The 22646-nt window shown below is 35.7% G+C and overlaps 1 protein-coding gene across 1 annotated transcript in view; it reads right to left on the bottom strand.

Moving 5' to 3' along the window:
• F10 (coagulation factor X) overlaps window positions 1-19642 on the bottom strand; it is a 28347-nt gene extending 8705 nt beyond the window's left edge. Inside the window, exons 1-6 of the mRNA XM_074299567.1 lie at window positions 19469-19642; window positions 11680-11840; window positions 10666-10690; window positions 7189-7302; window positions 5357-5488; window positions 2156-2406 (exon numbers count right to left, since the gene is read on the bottom strand). Coding sequence (XP_074155668.1) covers window positions 2156-2406; window positions 5357-5488; window positions 7189-7302; window positions 10666-10690; window positions 11680-11840; window positions 19469-19538 — 753 coding nt within the window. The 5' untranslated portion in view covers window positions 19539-19642. The remainder of the gene's footprint in view (window positions 1-2155; window positions 2407-5356; window positions 5489-7188; window positions 7303-10665; window positions 10691-11679; window positions 11841-19468) is intronic.
• Window positions 19643-22646: the final 3004 nt, after the last annotated feature.

Raw genomic sequence — 22646 nt, 5'->3', positions numbered from 1 at the left:
TGTTTTTGCTGTTTATGCTTAGCTGCTTGCTTACTCTGGGTACACACACACCATCTCTATGTGTGCACCTGATATATCCTATAAATAATTTAGTAATTTTATTAATGAAGCAACTGGTCACTATTGAGGTAATGTTAATGTGAATGTGATTCAAACAGTCCTGAAATGCTTACCAATGAAGTTGGGATAATTATTCTTGTTCTTATGATTCTTTTGATGTATTCCTGCAACTAGGTGGTATAGTGTGTAGAGTGCTGGGCTTGGAGTTAGGAAGACCTGAATTCAAATTGCCTTCCCTGACACTTAGTAGCTGTGTGATCCTGAGCAAGTCACTTAACTGCTTTTTTGTCTCAGTTTCTTCATCTGAAAAATGGTGAGAGTAAGCCTACTTCCTAAGGATCAAATGAAGTAATATTTACAAAGCCCTTATCATGGTGCTTAGCACATAGTAGGTGCTATAGAAATGCTAGCTCTGATCTATTATGATGATGTTCAAATGTATTCAGGTAATTTGGTAGGAACTTCACTTTGGGTGAAGTATAGAATATAATAAACCTTTTGAATGCCTCCTACAAGTGAGACCGTGGGGAACCATGAGCACTCCATTTTTTTGCCCTTGGAGCAAATTCCAGTCTACAATTCTATCACATTTAAGTTGCTCTATTTAGCTTTTAAAGTCCCTCATAATCTGACTCCAGTCTGCAGACTGGATATTTCACAATATCCCCCTTCTCAAACTTTATTGTCCAGTCTTTCTATTCCTTTCATTTCCTCATTTTTATTCCTCATACACAACTCCCATTTCCCATCTCTAAGCTTTGCATTTATTGTTCCCTATGACTGAAATAGATCCTCACCTCATCACCACCTCTTAGAATTTCTTGTTTTCTTCAAAACTGTGTTTGTGTGTTACCTTCTACACCCCCCTACTCCAATTTATTTATTTTTTTTGCTGAGGCAATTGGGGTTAAGTGACTTGCCCAGGGTTATACACTAGGAAGTGTTAAGTGTCCAAGGCCAGATTTGAACTTAGGTCCTCTTGACTTCAGGGCTGGTGCTCTATCCACTGCACCACCTAGCTGCCCCACTCCAATTTATTTTTTATTTATTTTGTATATAGTTGTTTAGGCATGTTTTATCTCTCCTGATAGAACAAGTAAGGGATTATTTAATTTTTATTTTTATTTTCTCAGAGCCTAGCAGAGTTCCTGGTAAGTATGTATTATATAATTATTATATCTAGTTATATGATTATTGATTAATTGATTGGCTTGAGGAAATTCAAGGTACCATGTTTTAAAGATCTGGTTTTTTTTTTTTTTTTGTATTCTTATAACCCTTTTTTCTATTGAGTTTGCCTTTTAACACAGTGGACAGAGCACTGGGTTGGGAATCTTTCTGAGTTCAAATCTAGTCTCAGATACTTAGCTGTGCGACTATAGACAAGTCCCTTAATCTAGTGTTTGCCTCATTTTCCTTATCTATTAAATTAACTGGAGAAGGACATGGAAAACTACTCTAGTATGTCTGCCAAGAAAACCTCAAATTGAGTCACAAAGAGTCTAAATAACAATATAACAAAGAACAATATAACAAAAAAATAACAAAGAACTAAATAACAATAGCAATATTGCCTTCTAAGGCTATGAAACCCATCTTAGGCTAAGGAACAAACACATTGTGTATTTTGTAAGCCACACCTGTAATACATTTTGTATTTCCACAGATGTTTTTATTCTCTTGTCTTTGTCCCAGGTGTGTACCCCTGTCAGAAAGTCTGGGTAAGATAGAAAATTCTTAGATTATAGGAGCTCACATTTAGAACTAGATGGGACTGTGGAAGAGATCATTTGGTCTAACCATCTGATTTTACAGATGAAGAAAATGCAGTCCACATTTGCACAAATGGCAGAACAAGGATTTGGACCCAGGTCCTCTAGTTACAAATCCAGCATTCTTCTATTTCCACCAATCTAGGGCCTAGGGCAGTAGTTCTCTTTGGTCCAACACTTCAAGAATAAGGATAGCTTACACAATAATAAGGATTGATGGAGCATGTTTAAAAAATGACCATTGATGACAATTTTAGTTAACTTCATGTAATTGAGAGATATCAAACCAAATTTCTGACAATATTGATACAAATAGTAATTACCTGCCATGGACATTCTCCCTCTTTGCAATCTCTTCCTCCAACAATCCTTGTTAAATCATCTCCTTTATCATTGCTTTCTGTGTAATTTGGGAAGAGTCCCTTTAAAGGATCCTTTGTGGGAGCCAGGGTCTCTGTCTCTGGCTCTGAAGATGGATCCTCATTTAACTCTCGAAAAGGAATACTTTGTATGTCAGGTTCTATGACTGACCTCTTCCTTCTTTCCGCTGTGTATTTTCCACATGGGTAGGGTTCTGAAAGAAGAAAGAAAATAATTGATGTCTTAAAGTATCCCTAATTCATACAAACAACTCCTCTGTCACAGTTAGCTTCAATGATACTATCTCAACTTTTTTGGTTCCATTTTCTTTTTCTTTTTTGCTAGATATTACATAGTATTTTATTTTTCCAAATACATGCAAAGATAATTTTCAGCATTCAATTTTGCAATAGCCTTTGGTTCCAAATTTTTCTCCCTCTCTTCCCTTCTCTCCTCTTCCCTCTCCCCTCTCCCCAATTCAGAAAGCAATTCAATATAGATAAAATGTGTACAATCCTTCTAAACATACTTCCATATTCATCATGCAGCACAAGAAAAATTGGATCAAAAAGAAAAAAAAAGTATCTCATTTTCAAAGGGAAAGTTTCTTAGCTTCACAACTAGGTGTGAATTATTTCTTAGATCTATTTATTCTGAGGTTGATTATTTGGTGATTGTATCAGTCATGTCCCTCTCTTTGTGATTCCATTTGGGATTTTCTTGGGTTTGTCATTTCTTCCAGATAGATTAAGGAATTTATTCAGGATCACGTAGCTAGCGAGTGCCCGAGGGCAGATTTGAATTCAGGAAGATGAGACTTCCTGACATCAGGCCCTGGACTATATCCCTACTTCTTTATTAAAGCCTTTTGCTTTTCCTTGCTTCTTAGTATTTTTGGATAGTTCCCTGGTGTCTGTGTGTGTGTGTGTGTCTGGTGTGTGTGTGTGTGTGTGTGTGTGTGTGTGTGTGTGTGTGTGTGCATGTATGTGTGTGAATTATGCACAACCAAAAACCAGCTTGTTAGGGAAGAAATAAAAAATAACTATTTTTTAAACTTTTAAAAATTAATAATAGGGAATAGGAAAAGCTAATCATAAGAACTAGCATTTAAATGGCACTTCAAGATTTTGCAAAGTGCCAGATATTTGAACCTCACAACAATCTTATGACTTAAGTGTTATTATTATTATTATCCTATACTATAGATAAGGAAACTGAGGCTAGGAATTGCTAAATGACCTGCCCAGGGCCACATAACTACTAAGCATCCAAGGAGGAATTTGAGGTCAGGTCTTTTTGATTCCCTGTCCAGGGAGGTGTGAATTGATAATTTTTCCATCCATTATTCAGTTCTATGTCAAGAAGGATTTCCAGTGGATTTGGGCCGGAACCCTGGTACCAGGGGATATGTTATAGGATAGCATGGCTGTATTCTTCCCCAAGAAGGTAAGGATGCTGCCTATAATAGTGGTGTTATACTCAAATAGAAAGTGGGCTACTAAACCATACATTAGGATCTTTGTTGCATATTGATTTAGAAAATCACATAAAAACATTATCTATGTTCTATTCTATTTTTACTTATTTTGTTAACTATTTCCTAATAACATTTTAATCTGGTTTGGACTACACTTGGAACTCTTGTTTGGGTTGTGTGTTTGTCATGTATAGCCTAAAACAACTTCCCTTCCCTTAATAAACCTTGGATGTTTTCAGTTAGCCTGAGTTTCTTCAGTGTGATATCTTCTTCTGTTAGGTTGTAAGCTCCTTGAGGACAGGGACTATTTTTTTTTTCAGTGACCTGGAAGGGCATCCCAACACCAGTGAAATCATCTTTTCTCCCACTAGTATTTTTTCCCACATCTGTCACAGAGGCTGTGTTGATGTTTAGGCCAGAGCTTATTGATTCAAAGTCATTTCTCTATAGCAATCTCCTTGCCTGATGTTACTGGACCGTGGTAATATGGATCTATTATTAATTGTATTAAATTATATGACATATGTAATATAACTGATACTATATTTTAATATATATATATAACATACATAATATAATACATTATATTACATGTATCATATGTAATATAATATAAATAATATATAATACAATACTATATATATAAAACATTATATTAATTTATATCATCATTGAACCTGTTTATACTTCAGTTTGCACTGCCTCTCAAGAAAATAGTAATCGCAATTCTTGCTTACATTTACATTGTATTTTGCCAAAGTGTCGTTCCCCCCCCGTGCCTCTGTGAGATACACAGACCTCATGTGTTCACATTTTATTTTTACAGATGGGGAATTTGTCTAAGACAGGTGGAGTGATTTGCCAATATTTACTATTCACTATGTAAAGTGTCCTTTTGTTGCCAAAAGTGGATGACTCCCAAATTTCCAAGAAATGGCTTCTTTTCCCTAGTATTTAGGGCTTTGGGGAATAAGTCCATATTCATCCCATCTGCATTCATCATAATTTTATATTTTTTCATGTTTCATATTTATATATTTTTTGAGAGTCCCCATGACTTTGTGAGTTGAATGAGGGACTAAGAATGGAGGACTTGGATTTGAGACCTACCTTAGAATTGAACACCTGATTAGGGTGATGCTAGTTAAATTATTTCATTTCTGTCATTCACTGTGTCCATCCAATAAAACAGGGATGCATCTACCTCACAGGCTAAATGAAAAAACTCTAAAATTCCTTATAAATCTTAAAGTGCTTCATTTTATAGAAGAAAACTGTTATATTGAATGAATATCACATGAAAATCATTTTTCAAAGCACTCTCCTTTATATCCATCCCCAAATCTCTTAATCATTTAATTTACTTTCTCCTTTAGACATTTATTCCTTGGAACCATCTATATCCTTCTCTATTCTCTGTTTCCCATACTCTAGCCCTCTTAGAGACTTAGAGCTTAGAGGATACTCTGAAACTTTCTACGCCAAACTCATTTTCAAGGATGAGGAAATAGACACCAGAGATGTGCTCAAGATCACACAGATGGCAAGTAGGAGAGCCAGAATTTGAACCCAGGCTCTTTCAATTTAGAGTCCTTTCCAATCACTTATATTGTGTGTATAGTATATTGGTTTCCTATCTTGACAAGACAGCAGCCCTGCTGCTTCATAGACCCACACAACTTCCTACCTGTAGGGATACAGGATTTGCCATCGTCTCCCAGGATGTAGCCACTGGCGCAGCTACATACCACAGTGCTCTTTTCTTCTTTGCAGAACTGGTCACACTCTCCATTATCCAAGCTACAGAGTGTTAGTTTTGCTGCCCAACAAAGAAGTGTGTTAGACTTGGTGGAAGTATCAGTATGGCCAAAACTCAATTTACTTTAGTACCTTCAGGAAACCATTAATTTTTCCAGAAGGGGCAGCCATAGCAGCAGGCTGTCATGCTGTGCCCCTATGTCCTTCAATTTTGAAAACTCTACCATTCCAGAAGTTTTAATCAGACAGAAATTCCTCCCTTCCCCCACCTCCACCTCCACCTCCATCATCATCATCATCATCATCATCATCATCATCATCATCATCATCATCAATAGCATTCTGGTGTGCTGATCGAAAGACTCATAAGATTAGAAATTTAGAACTGGAAGAGACTGGTAGATCAGCTAGATCAACCCCATTTTTTTATAAATGGGGAAACTTAAATCCAGACATATCAAGTGACTTTTCCCAGGATGCATAGTTGGTAAGTAAGCAGAAACCAGACTCGAACACACATCTTCTGACTCCAAGAGTAATGTCCTTTCCAGTGCCCCATGCGAATCCTTCCCCAGCTTTACTTAGTAACCTTCTACAATATTTTTTTTTTGCTTATTTTATGCCTTTTGATATTTTATTCTGGTTTTGCTTGCATGTATGCTTTGAGGACTTATATTTAACACTGGAGGCAGTCTATCTATTAACTGGGAAGGAGGCTGCATTATTGGGACAATATTTTATGTTCCATAAAGACATTGACCACAAAAATAAGAGTGAATACAATATGTTTATGGAAACCTATAAATTTAACTTGTAGATATTTTCCATAAACTTATATGCATATTGTTTCCCTTGCAGAATGTAAGCTTCTTTAGGGCAGGAACTATTTAATTTTTGACTTGGTATAACCAGTTTATAGTACCTACAAGGTACTTAATAAATGATTGTTGATTGATTGATAATTCTATCATCTAAAATTCCTTCCAAAGTTAGACTATGTCTAAAGAACATATTTATATACTTAAGAAGATATATTTAATGCATATACAACCATGCCCCAAATTTCTTATTTTATTTAATTAGGGACATTATAGATATTTTAAAAGTATAGTTGTCCCTTCCACATTGTGGGAATTAGAGATATGTTGTCCTTTTTCTTGCATCTGGAAAATCAGTTTAAAAATTTTGACCTTCCCTTCATACCAGAAAGCTCTGAATTATTATGATATTAAATGTAAAATATGTTGATATTATATAATACTATATATTATGCATTTATGAATTACTAAATTTTTTCTGTATCATTTGCTGGCCTTTGCATATTGTCTGTGGCTTCCGTAAAACTTACCCCAAATTTCCAATTCATTTCTGATGGTGACCATATCCATTATGAACCACGAGAGTCCATATCCAAAGTATCATGAAAAAAATTATGATGTTGGAGAGATACCTGTAATCTGTTTCTGTTCTTTAGCAATAGAAACAAACACTAAAATACCTTTTGGATGAAGATGTTTTTGTTTATTGACACATCATCCTTCCCTCCAAATTCCTACTTCTTTCTTCTTTTCCCTTCTCTCTGTAAGTCTTCCTCCCTTCCCCATTCCTACAGTCCCTTAGTACAGATAAGTATTCAATGTAATGTGTAAATCTGAAAGGCACAGCATTTAAGAACTCATGTGTTAATCTTTTCTTCATCTCTTTTCTCCACTGCTTATTCCTTAGATAATATGTTAAGATACTATTATAAATAAGACTTACAAAATTCACAGTTTTTGCCTTCGAATCCTTCCATACATATGCAGGTGTATTCTCCAAGTCCATCTTTACAGTTCCCTTGATTCTGACAAGGGTTGTTTTCACACTGGTCACCATCTGCAAAGAAAAGTCTTGGAAACCAACGTTTTCAAAGGTTTTCCATCATCCCTAATGGAAACTCCTTGACTTTGCCAACAATATCGCTTTTAGACAAACCCGATGACCTTGCTAACTGTGCCCAACAAAGTTCCATCAGCTACTCCCTTACCTTGTCATAGCTATATGTTCCCTCTCTACTTGCTCTTATATGACATTCCACATGTGGGATTGATGATTCAGGATACCTGACCTGACCTGAATCTTTCCAAAGGGAAGTTTTGGTTGAAAACACAACCCAAAGGCAAAGCTATTCAGAGGTGGGAAAACAATTTGACTTTGTAAAGGGAAGAAAGTAAGTAAAAAATATTTATTAAGCATCTACTATTTGCTGGGGATTGTGCTAAGTGCTTTATAACCATTATCTCATTTGATGCTTACAATAACCCTAGGAGTTGGTGCTATTATTACCCCCATTTTTCAGTTGAGGAAATTGAGGCAGATAGTAACTTATCCGGGATCACACAGCTAATAAATGTCTGAGATGGGATTTGAATTCAAGTTTTCCTGATTCCATGCCTAGCATTTTAGCTACTGCTTTACTTTGGCATAAGAGAGTATTGACACCATTGTATTTTGATAATGAGTCTCTAGGATTCCTTGCAAATGACGCTCTATTTTCCAAAAAGATCACAAATTATAAGAGCTAAGAAAGACCTTTAAGATCATCCAATCATGACCTCATTTTATCAGTTAAGGAACTGAGGTCCAGAGAGAGGAACTGAGTTGCCCAAGACCCAATAATGAATTAATGGAAGTGTTGGGTGGAATTAAAAACAATAACCTAGCTTTGAGTCTAGGATTGGCTATGCCATTCATTTGCAGTAAAATCTTAAAAAGTAAGTTAAAATGCAAGTTCCTTGAGGACAGGAACTAATTTTTTTTTTTTTTCACCTTTGTATCTATGCCTTAGACAGTAGGGGCTTGATAAATGTTTGTTGATTGGCTGATGGCAAGCACAGCAGGACCCTAGGTCACCCACATGGTGGTGTTGTAGAACATAATTCCTTCCCTTTCCTGAAGTTATTACCCTATTTCATATATTTGTATGTGTGTTTGTATACACACACACACACACACACACACAAACACACACTCATACATACACAATCAAGCAAACTCTAAGGTTGGACCTGACTGAAATAGCATGTATATACACACAGAGATAGCTAAATGGCTCAGTGGATAGAGTCAGGAAGATCTGAGTTCAAATCCAGCCTCAGATATTTACTAGTTGTGTGGTTCTGGGCAAGTCACTTAATCCTGTTTCCCTCAATTTCTTCATCTGTAGAGGCAGCTAGGTGGTGCAGTGGATAGAGCACAAGCGTTGAATTCAGGAGGACCCGAGTTCAAATCTGGTCTCAGACACTTAACACTTCCTAGCTGTGTGACCCTGGGCAAGTCCCTTAACCCCAGCCTCAGGGCAAAAAATTTCTTCATCTGTAAAATGAGCTGGAGAAGGAAATGGCAAACTCTACACTATCTTTGCCAGGAACACTCTATAGACAGACAGTATTAGCATGCTATGGTCCATAGGTTCAAAAAGAGTTAGTAATGGCTGAACAGCGAATATACATATATGAACACACATACATATATTATGTTCAGATATTTCAGTTGCATCTAATTCTTTGTACCCCTATTTGGGGCTCTATCCCCTTTGCCATCTAGCTGCCCATATGCTTAACACTGCATTAAGATTTTTGGGATAAAAAAGTTATCAAACTGTGCATACCCTTTGACCCAGCAGCGCTACTACTGGGATTATATCCCAAAGAAATACTAAAGAGCGGAAAGAGACATATATGTGCCAAAATGTTTGTGGCAGCTCTTTTTGTTGTAGCTAGAAACTGGAGGATGAATGGATGTCCATCAGTTGGAGAATGGTTGGGTAAATTGTGGTATATGAAGGTTATGGAATATTATTGCTCGGTAAGAAATGACCAGCAGGAGGAATACAGAGAGGCCTGGAGAGACTTAAATCAACTGATGCTGAGTGAAATGAGCAGAACCAGAAGATCACTGTACACTTCAACAACAATGCTGTATGAGGATGTATTCTGATGGAAGTGGAAATCTTCAACATAAAGAAGATCCAACTCACTTCCAGTTGATCAATGATGGACAGAGGTAGCTGCACCCAGAGAAGAAACACTGGGAGGGGAATGAAAATTGTTAGCACTAATATCTGTCTGCCCAGGTTGCATGTACCTTCGGATTCTAATGTTTATTGTGCAACAAGAAAGTGATATTCGCACACATGTATTGTACCTAGACTATATTGTAACACATGTAAAATGTATGGTATTGCCTGTCGTCGGGGAGAGGGAATAGAGGGAGGGGGGGTAAATTGGAAAAATGAATACAAGGGATAATATTATAAAATATATATATATATATAATAATTAAAAAAAAATAAATTAATAAAATTGAAAAAAAAAAAAAAAAAAAAAGATTTTTGGGATATGCTACACATTTACACCTCGATATACACACATGTTATGCAAGATACCTGAAATAAAATTCTGATATCCAATCAATAGTCAATAGTTTTTTTTTTTTTTTTTTTTACTTGCAGTTCAAGGTAGATTTACAAGGAGATATCTCTTCTTTTATGCATCTTTTATTTAGGGGAAAAATAAAGGAAGTGCTTATCTGCTTGGCTATGCTAACAGGACCCAAAAAGATACGAAAGCAAAAATATTCTTCTTAAGATACATCAGAAATTCATAGGACTAAAAATATTCTGCTTTTTTTTTTTTTTTTTTTTTTTTCCTGAAAGTGACTTGCCCAGGGTCACACAGCTAGGAAGTGTTAAGTGTCTGAGACCAGATTTGAATTCGGGTCCTCCTGAATTCAAGGCTGGTGCTCTATCCACTGCGCCACCTAGCTGCCCCTAGAAAAATATTCTGCTTTAAGAAGATATGGATGATATATGGTTCAAACAATTAAAGCAGGACACAGGTAATATATAGTATAGTCCATTAAAGAAAAATTAGAGATATATAGGATCCCCAAAGTCTTAGTGCAGTCTTTTCAATAGCTTAAATAACTATTTTTAAAACTGCATTAAGACTTTTAAGATGGTCTATATAATACAGATGATTAAGTATAGTTAAGAAATATCTTTTTAATAGGATACTGAGTAACAGGCATTCTTCACAGATAAACATTGTTTTTCTTTTCCATCAAACTAAGGCTGAGCAGTAATTACTTAAAACCAAGATGGAGTTTCTTTGTTTTGAAATTAAATTCCATTCCTATATATATATATATATATGCATCTAATCTTACTTGTAAAAATAAAATTTAAATGTAACTCACCTCTGTATTTATTCCAGAATTCCATCTGATGAGGAAAAATAGATTTATCAGATTAGAAAAGCGCAGACTATCATATGTTTTCATACAATTAAGGAAAGATAATCTAATTGGAGGACTAAGAGAAACTGAAAGTGATATTTTGTTTCCTACTTTCCATAAATTGATCTTCCCAAATGATAGCGAGTGAATAAAAAATGAAAAATCATTCTACTTTTATGAAAGTGAGACAATGTCACAACCACTGACATAATAATTAGAAATATATCTTTAATCTTTCTTGAAAATCAAAAAGTTATAAAAAAGTTGTATTATAACTTCTCTGAGGTTTTTTATCTTGTCCAGTACTCATCCAATGACTTGAATGTAGGAGGCATTTAATATATGTAAGATGAATGTTAAATGAATTCATATCTCAGTAATACTATTCTATCAGATGATGAGAAAAGAATGCAACTGTAAATGTGTAGTATTTTTTCTACATCTTATGATCTAGTCCAATCCTTTCATTTCACAGATGAGAAAACTGAGGAGGTGATTTGTCCAAGGGCACTCATACAGTTGGCAAAGGACAGAGCTGGGACTAAGGATCAGTTCTGTGGATTCCAAATCCACTGTTCTTTCCACTGTACTTTTGATATCAAGTAAAGAAGTTAGGTGGTAAAGTAGATAGAGAGTAAGTTCTGAAGTCAGAAAGGTTCATCTTCCTAAGTTCAAATAGATCCATAGACACAAGTTGTGTAACTCTGGACAAGCCACCTAATCTTGTTTGCTATAGTTTTCTCCTCTGAGAGCCTGAGAAGGAAATGGCAAACCATGCCAGTATCTTTGCTAAGAAATGTTCAGAGTTGGACACAACTGTAAATAACTGAACAAGAACAACAAAAAAATTTAGATGAATATGAGGAAGGGGACAAACAAAGCTCTCCCACAAATATAGTATACTGAAAATCTCTTAGATGGAGCACAAAATTAGTTAATCCTTTAATTAATTTAGTTAGGTTCATTAATTCTTACCGTTTTTTCTTGGTTTTCAAAGACTTCTCTGGCTTCTTCAAAAGAACAGGTTTCTTCAAGACATTCTCTCTCGAGATTTCCTTTCTTTAGTTCTTCAAATAGTGTATTAGCCCTCCGGGTCCTCTTCAGGACATGGTTAGCCTTTTCTTGATTTAGGAAAACTATAAAATAATTAGCAACACACAGTTAGTGGGATTTTATACTCCTTTTTTGGTATAAAATCAGTCAAAATCTTCTCCTCCTGAGTCCTCAATAGTACATTCTTCAAAGCAGAGAGACATGGTGCCCTTTTCCTCAGCCTTTGGAAAGTTGCTAAAGGTTATAGTTAAGGTTGTAGAGGGAGTGTTATGTAGAGAAGACCTGAAGGTTGTACAAAGTATGGATCTGGAGGTCAAATGGGAGGACATTTGTGTAGGTCAGATTTAGGCTAAAAAAATCTCTAATTGGGAATAATCTTAATAGGGGAAAATATGAGTCTGTGAAACTGATTTTCATCTTATGCTTTTCTCCATGACTATCCAAAAGCTTGGTTTCAGACTCTTGTGTTGGAGAATTCAATTGAGATCAGACAGTTAGTAAGCATTTATTAAGCACCTACTATGTACCAGGCACCGTGCTAAGTGCTAGCGTTAACAATAATATTTAGGACTGATGTAGTTTTTACTGTGTGCCAGGCACTGTGCTAAGCACTTCACAAATAGTCTTTCATTCAATTGTCATAACAACCCTGTGAAATACCTACTATTATTATCCCCATTTTACAGTTAAGGAAACTGAGGCAAATAGACATTAAAAGACTTGTCCAGGATAACACAGCTAATAATTATCTAAGGGAAGTTTTGGTCTTAGGTTTTCCTAATTATCCATTGTATTAACTGTCTATTTGGGGATATAAAAACAACAACAACAATAACAAATGATGATCTCTGGCCTTGAGGATCTCATAATCTAATGGTTAATATTTATTTTGTTGAAAAGTATTCAACTGTGTCTGATTTTGTGACCCTCATGGACTATAGTACACTGATACTGTCCATGGGATTTTCTTGGCGAAGATATGGAAATAGCTTTCCATTTCCTTTTGCAGTGGACTAAGGCAAACAGGTTAAGTGTCTTGCTTAGGGTCACAGAGACAGCAAGTGTCTGAGGCTGATTTTGAGTTCAGACCTTCCTGACTCAAAGCCCAGAACTCTATTCACTTAGTTAGTCACCTTGTGGCCCATAATGGTTAAAATACAATCAGTACAAAATGGGATTCTGTTAGTTTCAGAACAATTTTTAAAAAGCTGATTTGTGTACAACAGTTTCACTTAAATTTATTTCTTAAGATCAAACTAAATCTTCCTATAGTATTAACACTTTGCTCTGACCCAGAGATTAATGATGGATGAGATGATCTTGACATGGCTGGATATCCTTCCTTTCTTGAAATTCTTTCCTCCTTTGGCTTTCATGTTATGATACTTCAATTCATTTACTATTTCTGAGTATCAGTTTTCTCATCTGTAATGTGAGGAAATTCAGTGATATGATTGTTAAGATTCCTTTCTTTGTTCTAGGCTTCCTCTTTCTGAGTTCCCTGGTTGCTCCTTTTCTGACTCAGCTTATTAGCTCTTCCTTCTTTTAATATCTCCTAAATGTGGCCATTACACTCAGCTTATCCTTGACCTTCTAGGCTTTTTTCTCTGCTCTGTTTCCTTTAGAAACCTCATCCAGTTTTTGGTTTCTTGTATTGCCTCTTTGAGAATGATTCCTAAACAGAAATGTTTACCCTCTCACTTCACCTTCAGTTCCATATTTGAATTATCTTCAGGACATCTCTACTTGGATTCCCTCCATAATCTTAAAATTATTCAAATTAAAAACTGAATTTATCTTCCCATCTGAATTGACTATTACATTTTGGCCAATTAACATTCTTCAAGATCCTGAGGTTTAAAAATGTAGCTTATATACTATGAAAAATGTAATTCTTACTTTATAATATCACCTAGATTCAATCTTTCCTGTCTCTTCTCACTGTGGCTATCCTTCTCTAAATCTTTATCACCTCATGCTTGAATTATCTATAGATTATTGCATTTTGTTTCACAAATTTAAAATTTTTTTAAATTTCACAAATTATTTTTTATGTGTTTTGTTTGCTGTCTCTTTAAATTATTTTATTTTATTTTCAATAAATGGTTTTATTTATGTTTGCTAGCTCTATACATTTTCATTTTTCTTATTCAATAATTTTTTTTATTTATTCTGTTTGCTATCTTCATAAATGATTTTATTTTTTATTCCATAAATTTAAATAAAATTCTATTTTTAAATGATTCTAGATAGTATTTATAGGTACGTGTTAATCTCATGTTATTGTGTTTTATTCTTTTCTTTTGTTGTTTTTAAAATTTTTTAAATTGTGTTTTATTCTTATCAAGTAGACATCATAAAACTTTGCTATGAATCATTATACAATAATAATACTTGCAAATCTGTCTATTTTAAACATTTTTTCAATAAATGTTTTACTTTTTTTCAAATGATATTTAAAAGTCAGAGATTTTTAAATTAAATTAAAAATAAGAAATCTTTCGTTTCTCATCTCATTGAATTTATCTTTACCTAAATCCTTATCATCTCATGGTACAATAGCATGTTCTCTTCTCCCAGACTCTGGTCTTTTGTGACTCCAAATTTTCTTTTTCTACTACCATTTTATTGGATTCAGATTAGTGATTTGATTGATAGGGGAGAACTCCTGGTATGAAAACTCTCTCCACTGATGGAGATTTAATTAATGTAGATTAATTTGTATTCTTGGAGAATTTACAGGGTCCCTGGCTTAAGTAACTTGCCCATGGTTAGTATATGTCAGATGCCGGGCATAAACCTAAGTATTCCTGCTTGCAGGCTTGCTTTCTAAGCTACCTTTCCAGTTACTACTCTATACTGCTTTTTAATTTTCCTAAATACCTCTTCTTTAATGTCTTTTACAAAAAACCTGAACAACCAGTTTTATTTGTCTCTAGGGTCTAGTCACTCAATTTAGAATTCAAGGCTCTCCACAATTCATTCATAGTTTACCTTTCTAGCGTTAAACTGCTAATTTACTAATGTGTATTGTCCACTGCAACCATGTTCACTATCAACTCTGCTCATTTTTAGCTCTGCTATTGCTCATGTTCTTGCATCTTTGTTGGAACTTTCTTGTCTCCCTCCACTTAGTATTATTACAATTAATTATTACATTAATTTATTATTACAAATACAAATTATTTGTATTAATACAAAACTTTTTAGTAAGTAAAGCACTTTCCTCACAATAACTTGTGAGGTACAAAAGGATCATCACCTGACAGATTTTCCACATGAGAAAACTGAAGTAAAGTGATGAAAGAAAGAGCAAAGTCGGAAGTCATATGGCAAGCAATGGCAAAGTTGGAACAAAAATAGACACACTGTTATTTCCCAATGACTGCCTCTGACCATCTTTTTTACCAAGTGATGGAGAGATAAACCTTCCCTTGAAACAAAAATTGCAGTTAAAAGAAATTCTACCTTATGCCTTTAAAACATTTTGGAATGATGTCATAAGTTACTTGCAAGTATCTTTAGACTTAACAACACCATTATTAGGTGTATACTTCAAAATAAAAAAAAAAAAAAAGAAAGGACTCATATGTACAAAAATATTTTGAAAGACTTAAAAATTCTATCAACTCAATGATGTACAATGGTACCCACCTCCTGACAGAGAGCTGATGGATTCAATGTGTGGAATATTGTTGTTTAGTTGGGAATTTTGGCAAAAATACCAGAGTAGCTTGCCATTTCCTTCTTCAGCTTATTTTACAGATGAGGAAACTGAGGCAAATAGTTAAGTGACTTGCTCAAGGCCACACAGATTGTGAGAATCTGAGATCAGATTTGAACTTAGGTTTTCCTCACTTCAGACCAGCACTTTTTCAATGGCATTTTCCTTTTGCCATTGTGGTAATTGTGTAAATTGTTTTTTTCTGATTCTGCTTACCTCACTCTGTAAGTTCATGCAAGTCTTTCCTCAAATTTCTCTAAATTCTCCATATTAGTCATTTCTAATGACACAATATCCCAAAAAAATTCACATATTGCAATTTGTCTAGTCATTTGCAAAAATGGGCATTCACTTGCTTTTCCAGTTCTTTACTGCTACAAAAATTGTTCCTATGAATATTTGGCATATGTGGAACCTTTTCTCTGTTTTTGACCTCTTTGAATCATAGGTCGAGCAATGGTATCATTGGGTTAACATGTAGAGTTTAAGAAACTTTCTTAGGTTTAACTCAAAATTGTGAAATGCAGATCATCTGGCTCCAAATCTAGTTCTGTTTTCCCACTGCCCAAATTCATTATCTTAGCATGCAAGTATCTCTATAATATGACTTCACTTTACCTCATCCAACCTTATCTTCTATTATACTTCATAACATGTGCTTTCCATTACAAATAAATTAGCCTCTTCGTACCCAAAATATACCATTCTCATTCACATTTTCATGTGAATTTCAGACATAAGTCTTGACCCCTGGATTCCTTTCCACTAAATCAAATTCTTCCTCTACTTTTAGGAAAATTATTTTAGAACTGGAATAGACTTTAAAATGTTATCTAGTTCAGTTCTCTCTTCTTACAGATAAAGAAACTGAGGCTCATAAAGTTTGTTATTTGCCCAATATCACAAATTGGGCAAATTTGTCCATATCCTGGACCTATTCTTCAAGATCAATGTCTATTCTTTTTTCTTCACAAAGATTCTCTGATTACTTTAACTTCAATTTTTTTTCCATGCTGATTTTTCCTCTTCTAACTGTATGACACAATAAATATGCATTAAATGGAACTGAATTATCAGGCAGGAGGAGATGTCCATGAGATGTCATGCAGATGGTGATACTTACATAAAATGGGAAGCAACTTTATCCAAGCCACAAGTTGGGGGCTGCTAGCTAGTGTAGTGAATAGAGTATTGGGCCAGGATTCAAAAACATTTGAAATCGAATCTAGCCTCACTAGTTTTGAGACAAAATAGTAACCTTCTAGGGCATTCCTTTCTTTCTTTCTTTTTTTTTTTTAATTCAGTTCAATTCAATTGAATTAATCTTATTTCCTGAAATATTATTGTTCAATAAAAAATGATAAACAAGCTGATTTTAGAAAGGCCTAGAAAGATTTACATGAACTGACATTGAGTAAAATAAGCAGAACCAGGAATACATTATACACAATAATAATAAGAATGTATGATGATAAACTATGAAAGACTTGCTTCTTCTAAGTGGTTCAGTGATCTAAAGCAATCCCAATAGTCTTTGGACAGAAAATGCCATCTGCATCCAGAAAAAGAATGATGGAGATTGAAAGTAAAACAACACATGCTATGTTCACTTTTTTTTCTGTTTTTTTTCCCTCTCCCATGATTTTTCCTTTTTGTCCTGCTTTTTTTCTCCCAGCATAATTTATAAAACAATATGTATTAAAATAAATATGTTTTTTAAAAAAGCTTGCTTCCTGAGCACCTATTATGTGCTCAGTGCTGTGCTGATTTTGTTCAGGATCATATATATATGATACATTGTCTGCCCTCAGGAAGCTTACCATTTTATTGGGAAAACCAGACTGATATTCTTGAAATTACTAGATAGCTATGCTAAATAATATATAATAAAATGTGTCAAGCACTAAAATACTTTACAGACAGTAAGGGCTATTCATGGTGATAATAATAGCTCAGATTTATATAGCATTTATTTACCAAAGTGCTTTCCTTATAGTACGATGCTTATTTTAACAAATGAGGAAACTGAAATTTGTCTATTTAGTTAGTGTCTGATGTGGGAACCGAACTCTTGTAGCACGACTTTATTACCTAAGGGTATCTTTATCCTAAGGTTATGAAGATTAGAGTTCAATATTGAATTAGAATCAGTTGTGTGGTATTAGACAAATTACTTAAACTTTATGGGTCTCAGTTTCCTTATCTGTAAAAAGAGAGAACTGGACTAGATGACATTCTGAAATCTATTCCAATTTTAAATCAGTTGTCCTAAAAGTGGGGATAGAATTTGATTTGGTTGAAAAGGGGAGAACAATCCAGATGGCAAGATTCTTGTCTGAAATTCATAAGAAAATGTGAATGAAAATGGTATATTTTGGATACAATGAGACCAATTTGGTTAGAATGGAAAGCATATATTATGAAATATAATGGAAGATAAGGTTGAATGAGGTAAAGTGAAGTCGTATTATAGATCTACTTGAAAGCTAGGATAATGAATTTGGAATTTATCTAAGAAGTAGTAGGGAGCCAGTAGCTTCTTGGGCAGAGTAAATAACATGAAGAAAATGATGTTTCAGGAAGATGTACCTGGGGTTGTGTGCAGGAAGGAATGTGAATTTTTTGTTATTTGAAAGTGTATTGGCATAGGCCTTAACTACATTGCTTTTATCCCCTGTATTTACCAACAGTGCATGGTTGAATTGTATAATAGGAAGAACAGTTGCAATTAGAAGCATGGAGTTTAAGTCCCATGCTCACCATTTATTAGGGTTGTTGTAAGGATCTCATGAGAGGATTGCTTTGTAAGTATTTTGTGAAATGTAAAGAATTCTTTCCATTTTTATTTCATTTTTTTCTTCTCTAAGAGTCCTTTTACAACCTATTATGTGGGTTGCTGGTACCCCAGGCACTATTTTTATCACATCCTATCTAACCCATGGATTAATGCCCACTTTGCCCGCTCTGTTGCGTCATTGTTGTTACTATTATTAGTTCTCACCATTATATCCTATTCCCAATTTCTTATCATTTTGGTTCCCTTTTGCAATGAACATTTTGTCAATCAGTTCTATTTATTCTCTGCTCATCTTTTATCTTTTCATTCATTTTGCTGGAAACAAAAACAAGCTCCCTTATGTTTTCAGCTCAGATTTATAGTGTCCCTTTCACCCTAGTTTCTTGCATTTGTCTGGATTTTCTCCTTGCATGAGTTCTTCTCTTCTGCTAGTCTCTTTCCTAGGAAGTGAGCTCTCTATTGAACTCAGAGCAACTTCTCTTATTTTAGCATCAAAGATTCACACAGAAATGAAACTTAGAGACCAATCCCTTCATTTCACCGATGAGGAAACCAAGGCACAGAGAGGCTTCTTGACTTGCCAGGTAGTATCGGAGCTGATACTCCTGACCAAATAGTCATCGTCCTACCTTACCATGCTGCCTTGTCTAATCTGGAGCCTGATTGAGTCAGCCTTCTTCCTGTTGTTTGCCACTTCTCTAGTGGTTACCCTCCATCTGTCATTCTCCATCCTCCCCCCCCCCCCACTTCTGTTTCTCATCAAAATCTTGGCAGAGACAGGAAAGACTTTTTCTCAATTCCTGGTAGTCAAAGCAGGGTTATTATTCTCAGATGACATTCAGAAAGAGGATGATAGAGTAATAAATTCAGAACTGAAAGGAAACTTAAAGACCCTCTGGTTCAAATCCCATTTTTTTATACATGAGTAAATTGAGGTCCAGAAAGAATTCACTTGACCAAAGTCAGTAGCGGAGCCGGGATTCAGGTTCCAGACCCAGCACTATTCCCACTGTTATTCCCCTAGAGAAGCAGCTGAACTGCCTCAGATCAGAAAAGGCGCTGAAACATAGAGCACGAGGCTCCCAAGCTGCCCACTCCCCCATCTGCCTCTTCTGGGGAGAGGTCCATCCTTATCCCAAGATGAAGTCACCTGGGAGCAAAAACAGAAATGTCAAAGGGCAGGATCCTACCGGGTTCCCCGAGGTGCAGGAGGCCTGCCAGAGAGGTGCCAAGGAAGAGGAGGTACAACCAGCTTGCCATAGTCTTTGGCCGAGAAAAGAATAGTGCTGCTCTGCCTTTGTGCTGCCGGCTGGCTGGGGCAAGGTTCAGCTCACACTGGGCTTCCCTGGCTCGCTCTGTTGTCCTTCTATTTATCATCGCAAGTCGGATGAGGCGTCTGATTGGTGGATGGGGCTTCCTGGTGAGGTCAGGCAGGCAGGGCCAGATGAAAAGGGTGGAGGAAGACGCCGGCCCTTGCTGGTTTCCTCATCTGTCAGATGGAGAGGAGAGAGGGTGTACGAGGTGGTCTAAGGTTCTTCCAGCTATAAATCCATGACTCTACTATCCTACCCCGACCATGATGACAAGGGAAAAGCCATTGCAGAGCCATAGAAAACTCAACTAATATTTACTAAATGTCCCTTAAGTCAGACACTGAGCTTATGAAATAGGAATCATGTCCTGCCCTCAAGGAGCTTAATTCTATTGGAGAAACAGCATAGCTAAGCATATACCTTATAGGTCCATGTGTATGGATGCATCCATGTACATAAATGCAGTACTTTTTCCTTTGGCTTGGGCCATCTGGTGGGCAAGCAGATAAAGTGCTGGACCTGGAGTCTGGAAGACTCATTCATCTTCCTAAATTCAAATTCAGCCCTGAACTGGTGGTTTTAAGTCATTTAACTCAGTTTAATTCAAGTGCAAAATGAGCTGGAGAAGGAAATGGCAAACCATTCCAGTATCTTTGCCAAGAAAACTCCAAATGGAGCCACAGTCAAAAAGGATCACAAAATGATTAAACATCCTGTTGGCTTGGCTGCTTTTTGAGCAAAGAGAAAGACATTATATACAGACACACAGATATGTGTGCATACGTTTATGTATATTTATTGGAAAGGATCCAGGATGTCATTGCTAATGGGAACTTAATAAAGAAACTATTCATTGCATGTATGTGCACCTGTATGCACATATACCTCCACTTCAAGCATCACCTCATATTTATTTTGTATATATGTAAGTATATATGGAAAGTAAATATATATGTATGTATGTAATATCTTACTATATATACATAGTAAATATAAAAGTTAATTTTGAAGTGGGAAGGAGACATTATCACCGGCAATGTATTATTGAGACTTAGAAGACTTACAAAATAAAAGTAAAAGTAAAATATGATCCTGTCCTTGAGAGGATAGAGGTATTTATATATGTAATTTTGGGCAATTGGACTTTAAGGCCACTCCTTGGAGCCTTCACAGACATTCCTAGCTGACCCAAGGAAGCCTGGGGAGACTGCTTCTGGTCATATTGTGGCCCGTTGGTGAGATGACATGAGTATCCCTAAGTCATTCATTAAGGATGAAGAGGTAGGGTGGTGCATCTGTTAAAAGAAGCTAAGTGTCACAATGGATATAGCACTGGATTTGGTGTCAGGAAAATCTGAATTCATATCTAGCCTTGGACACTTTCTAGCTATGTGACCCTGGTCCAGACATTTATGGAGGGAGAAAAAAACATTCATTAAGTATCTATTATGTGGTAGGCGTTGTGCTAAGTGTTTTACAAATATTGTCTCATTTGATCTTTACAACAAACCTGTGAGGTGGGTGCTATAATGATCCCCATTTTGTAGGGGAAGAAACTGAGCCAGGTTAAGTGCTTGCTCAGGGTCTCACACTTAATAAGTGTCTGAGGCTGGCTTTGGATTTGAATTTGCTTCTAAACTTCTGGCCTAGCATTGTATCTACTGGGCTATCTTATTAGTGTCCTTATCTGTAAAATGGGGATAATTGTAGCACCCAAATCTTAAGATTGTCTGAGGATAAAATGAGATTATATTTATAAATCACTTCGAAAAATCTTAAAATGCTGAATAAATGCTCTCTCTCCTAAATGAGCTGTCTTGCCCCTCAATCCCATGGATAGCAAGATATGACTCTAGTAGAGGCTATAGGAAGACAGAGTCCTTTTCTAACGTTATATGGTACTAAACATGTGGTAACTAGTGCCAGGGGCCACAAGTAGAGTCATTTGGGACTTCTGCCTTTTTTGTGTTTCCTTTCTTTGAGTGCTTAAAAAATCTGGAGGTATTTGAGGAATATTGGTAATGTTTACTGGTTTTAGGAAAAGGAAACTGGCCCCCTTGCTAAACTTCCTTCCCTTCCCTGGAAAGCTTTCACCAATGTGGTATTTGGATAGTGTGGTACAAAGGTGATATGCCAAAAGCCTAATTACCTAATTAAATGGTTTTATCCTGGAAAGACTTACATGAATTGATGCAAAGTGAAATAAGTTGAATCAGGAGAATGTTGTTTGTATACAGTAATAGTGGTATTGTAAGATGATCAATTGTAAATGACTTAGTTATTCTCTCTCTCTCTCTCTCTCTCTCTCTCTCTCTCTCTCTCTCTCTGTATGTGTGATTTCTCTCTGTCTCTCTGTCTCTCTCTCTGTCTCTCTCTGTGTATGTGTGATTTCTCTCTGTCTCTCTGTCTCTCTCTCTCTGTCTCTGTCTCTCTGTCTCTGTCTCTGTGTGTGTGTGATCTCTCTCTGTCTCTCTCTGTCTCTGTCTCTCTGTCTCTCTGTCTCTCTGTCTCTCTCTATCTCTCTGTCTCTCTCTCTGTCTCTTTGTCTCTGTCTCTCTCTTTCTCTGTCTCTGTCTCTCTCTCCCAGTACAAAAACAATCCTTAAGAAAATAAAACTTATATGATACAACTTTCCTTCAGAGATCTGCTTTTTGAGGAAAATGCTTCATAAATCTAAAAGAGATGTATAAAAGTAAATATAAATGATTGTGTAAATGTAAATATGAATTGTAATTTTAAATAATTCATCCTCTTCCTTGGCTCCCTCATCAGACAGTGAGCTCCTTGAGATCAAGGAGTAGTTTTACCATTAAAAAAAAATTTTTCAAGATTAGCATAGTGTCTGGCATAAAGTAGATGTTCTTCTTGCATAAGCAGTCGCCAATCCCTGGAATGCCTTTAAGGCTTGGACCATATGATAACTTCTACAGAAAGCTTTTCTTGATTTTCTTATCTCTTTTTTTCCTTCAAATTATGGTATGATTTATATTATATATTTAAGTTATATATAATATATATTTATCTGTATAAATATTTCTTTCCAGGGGAATGTAAT

The sequence above is a fragment of the Sminthopsis crassicaudata genome, chromosome 3 (genome assembly GCF_048593235.1).
Source record: "Sminthopsis crassicaudata isolate SCR6 chromosome 3, ASM4859323v1, whole genome shotgun sequence".
NCBI lineage: Eukaryota > Metazoa > Chordata > Mammalia > Dasyuromorphia > Dasyuridae > Sminthopsis > Sminthopsis crassicaudata.
The sequence above is the reverse complement of the archived record's forward strand: the minus strand, read 5'-3'. Positions and strand labels throughout refer to the sequence as shown.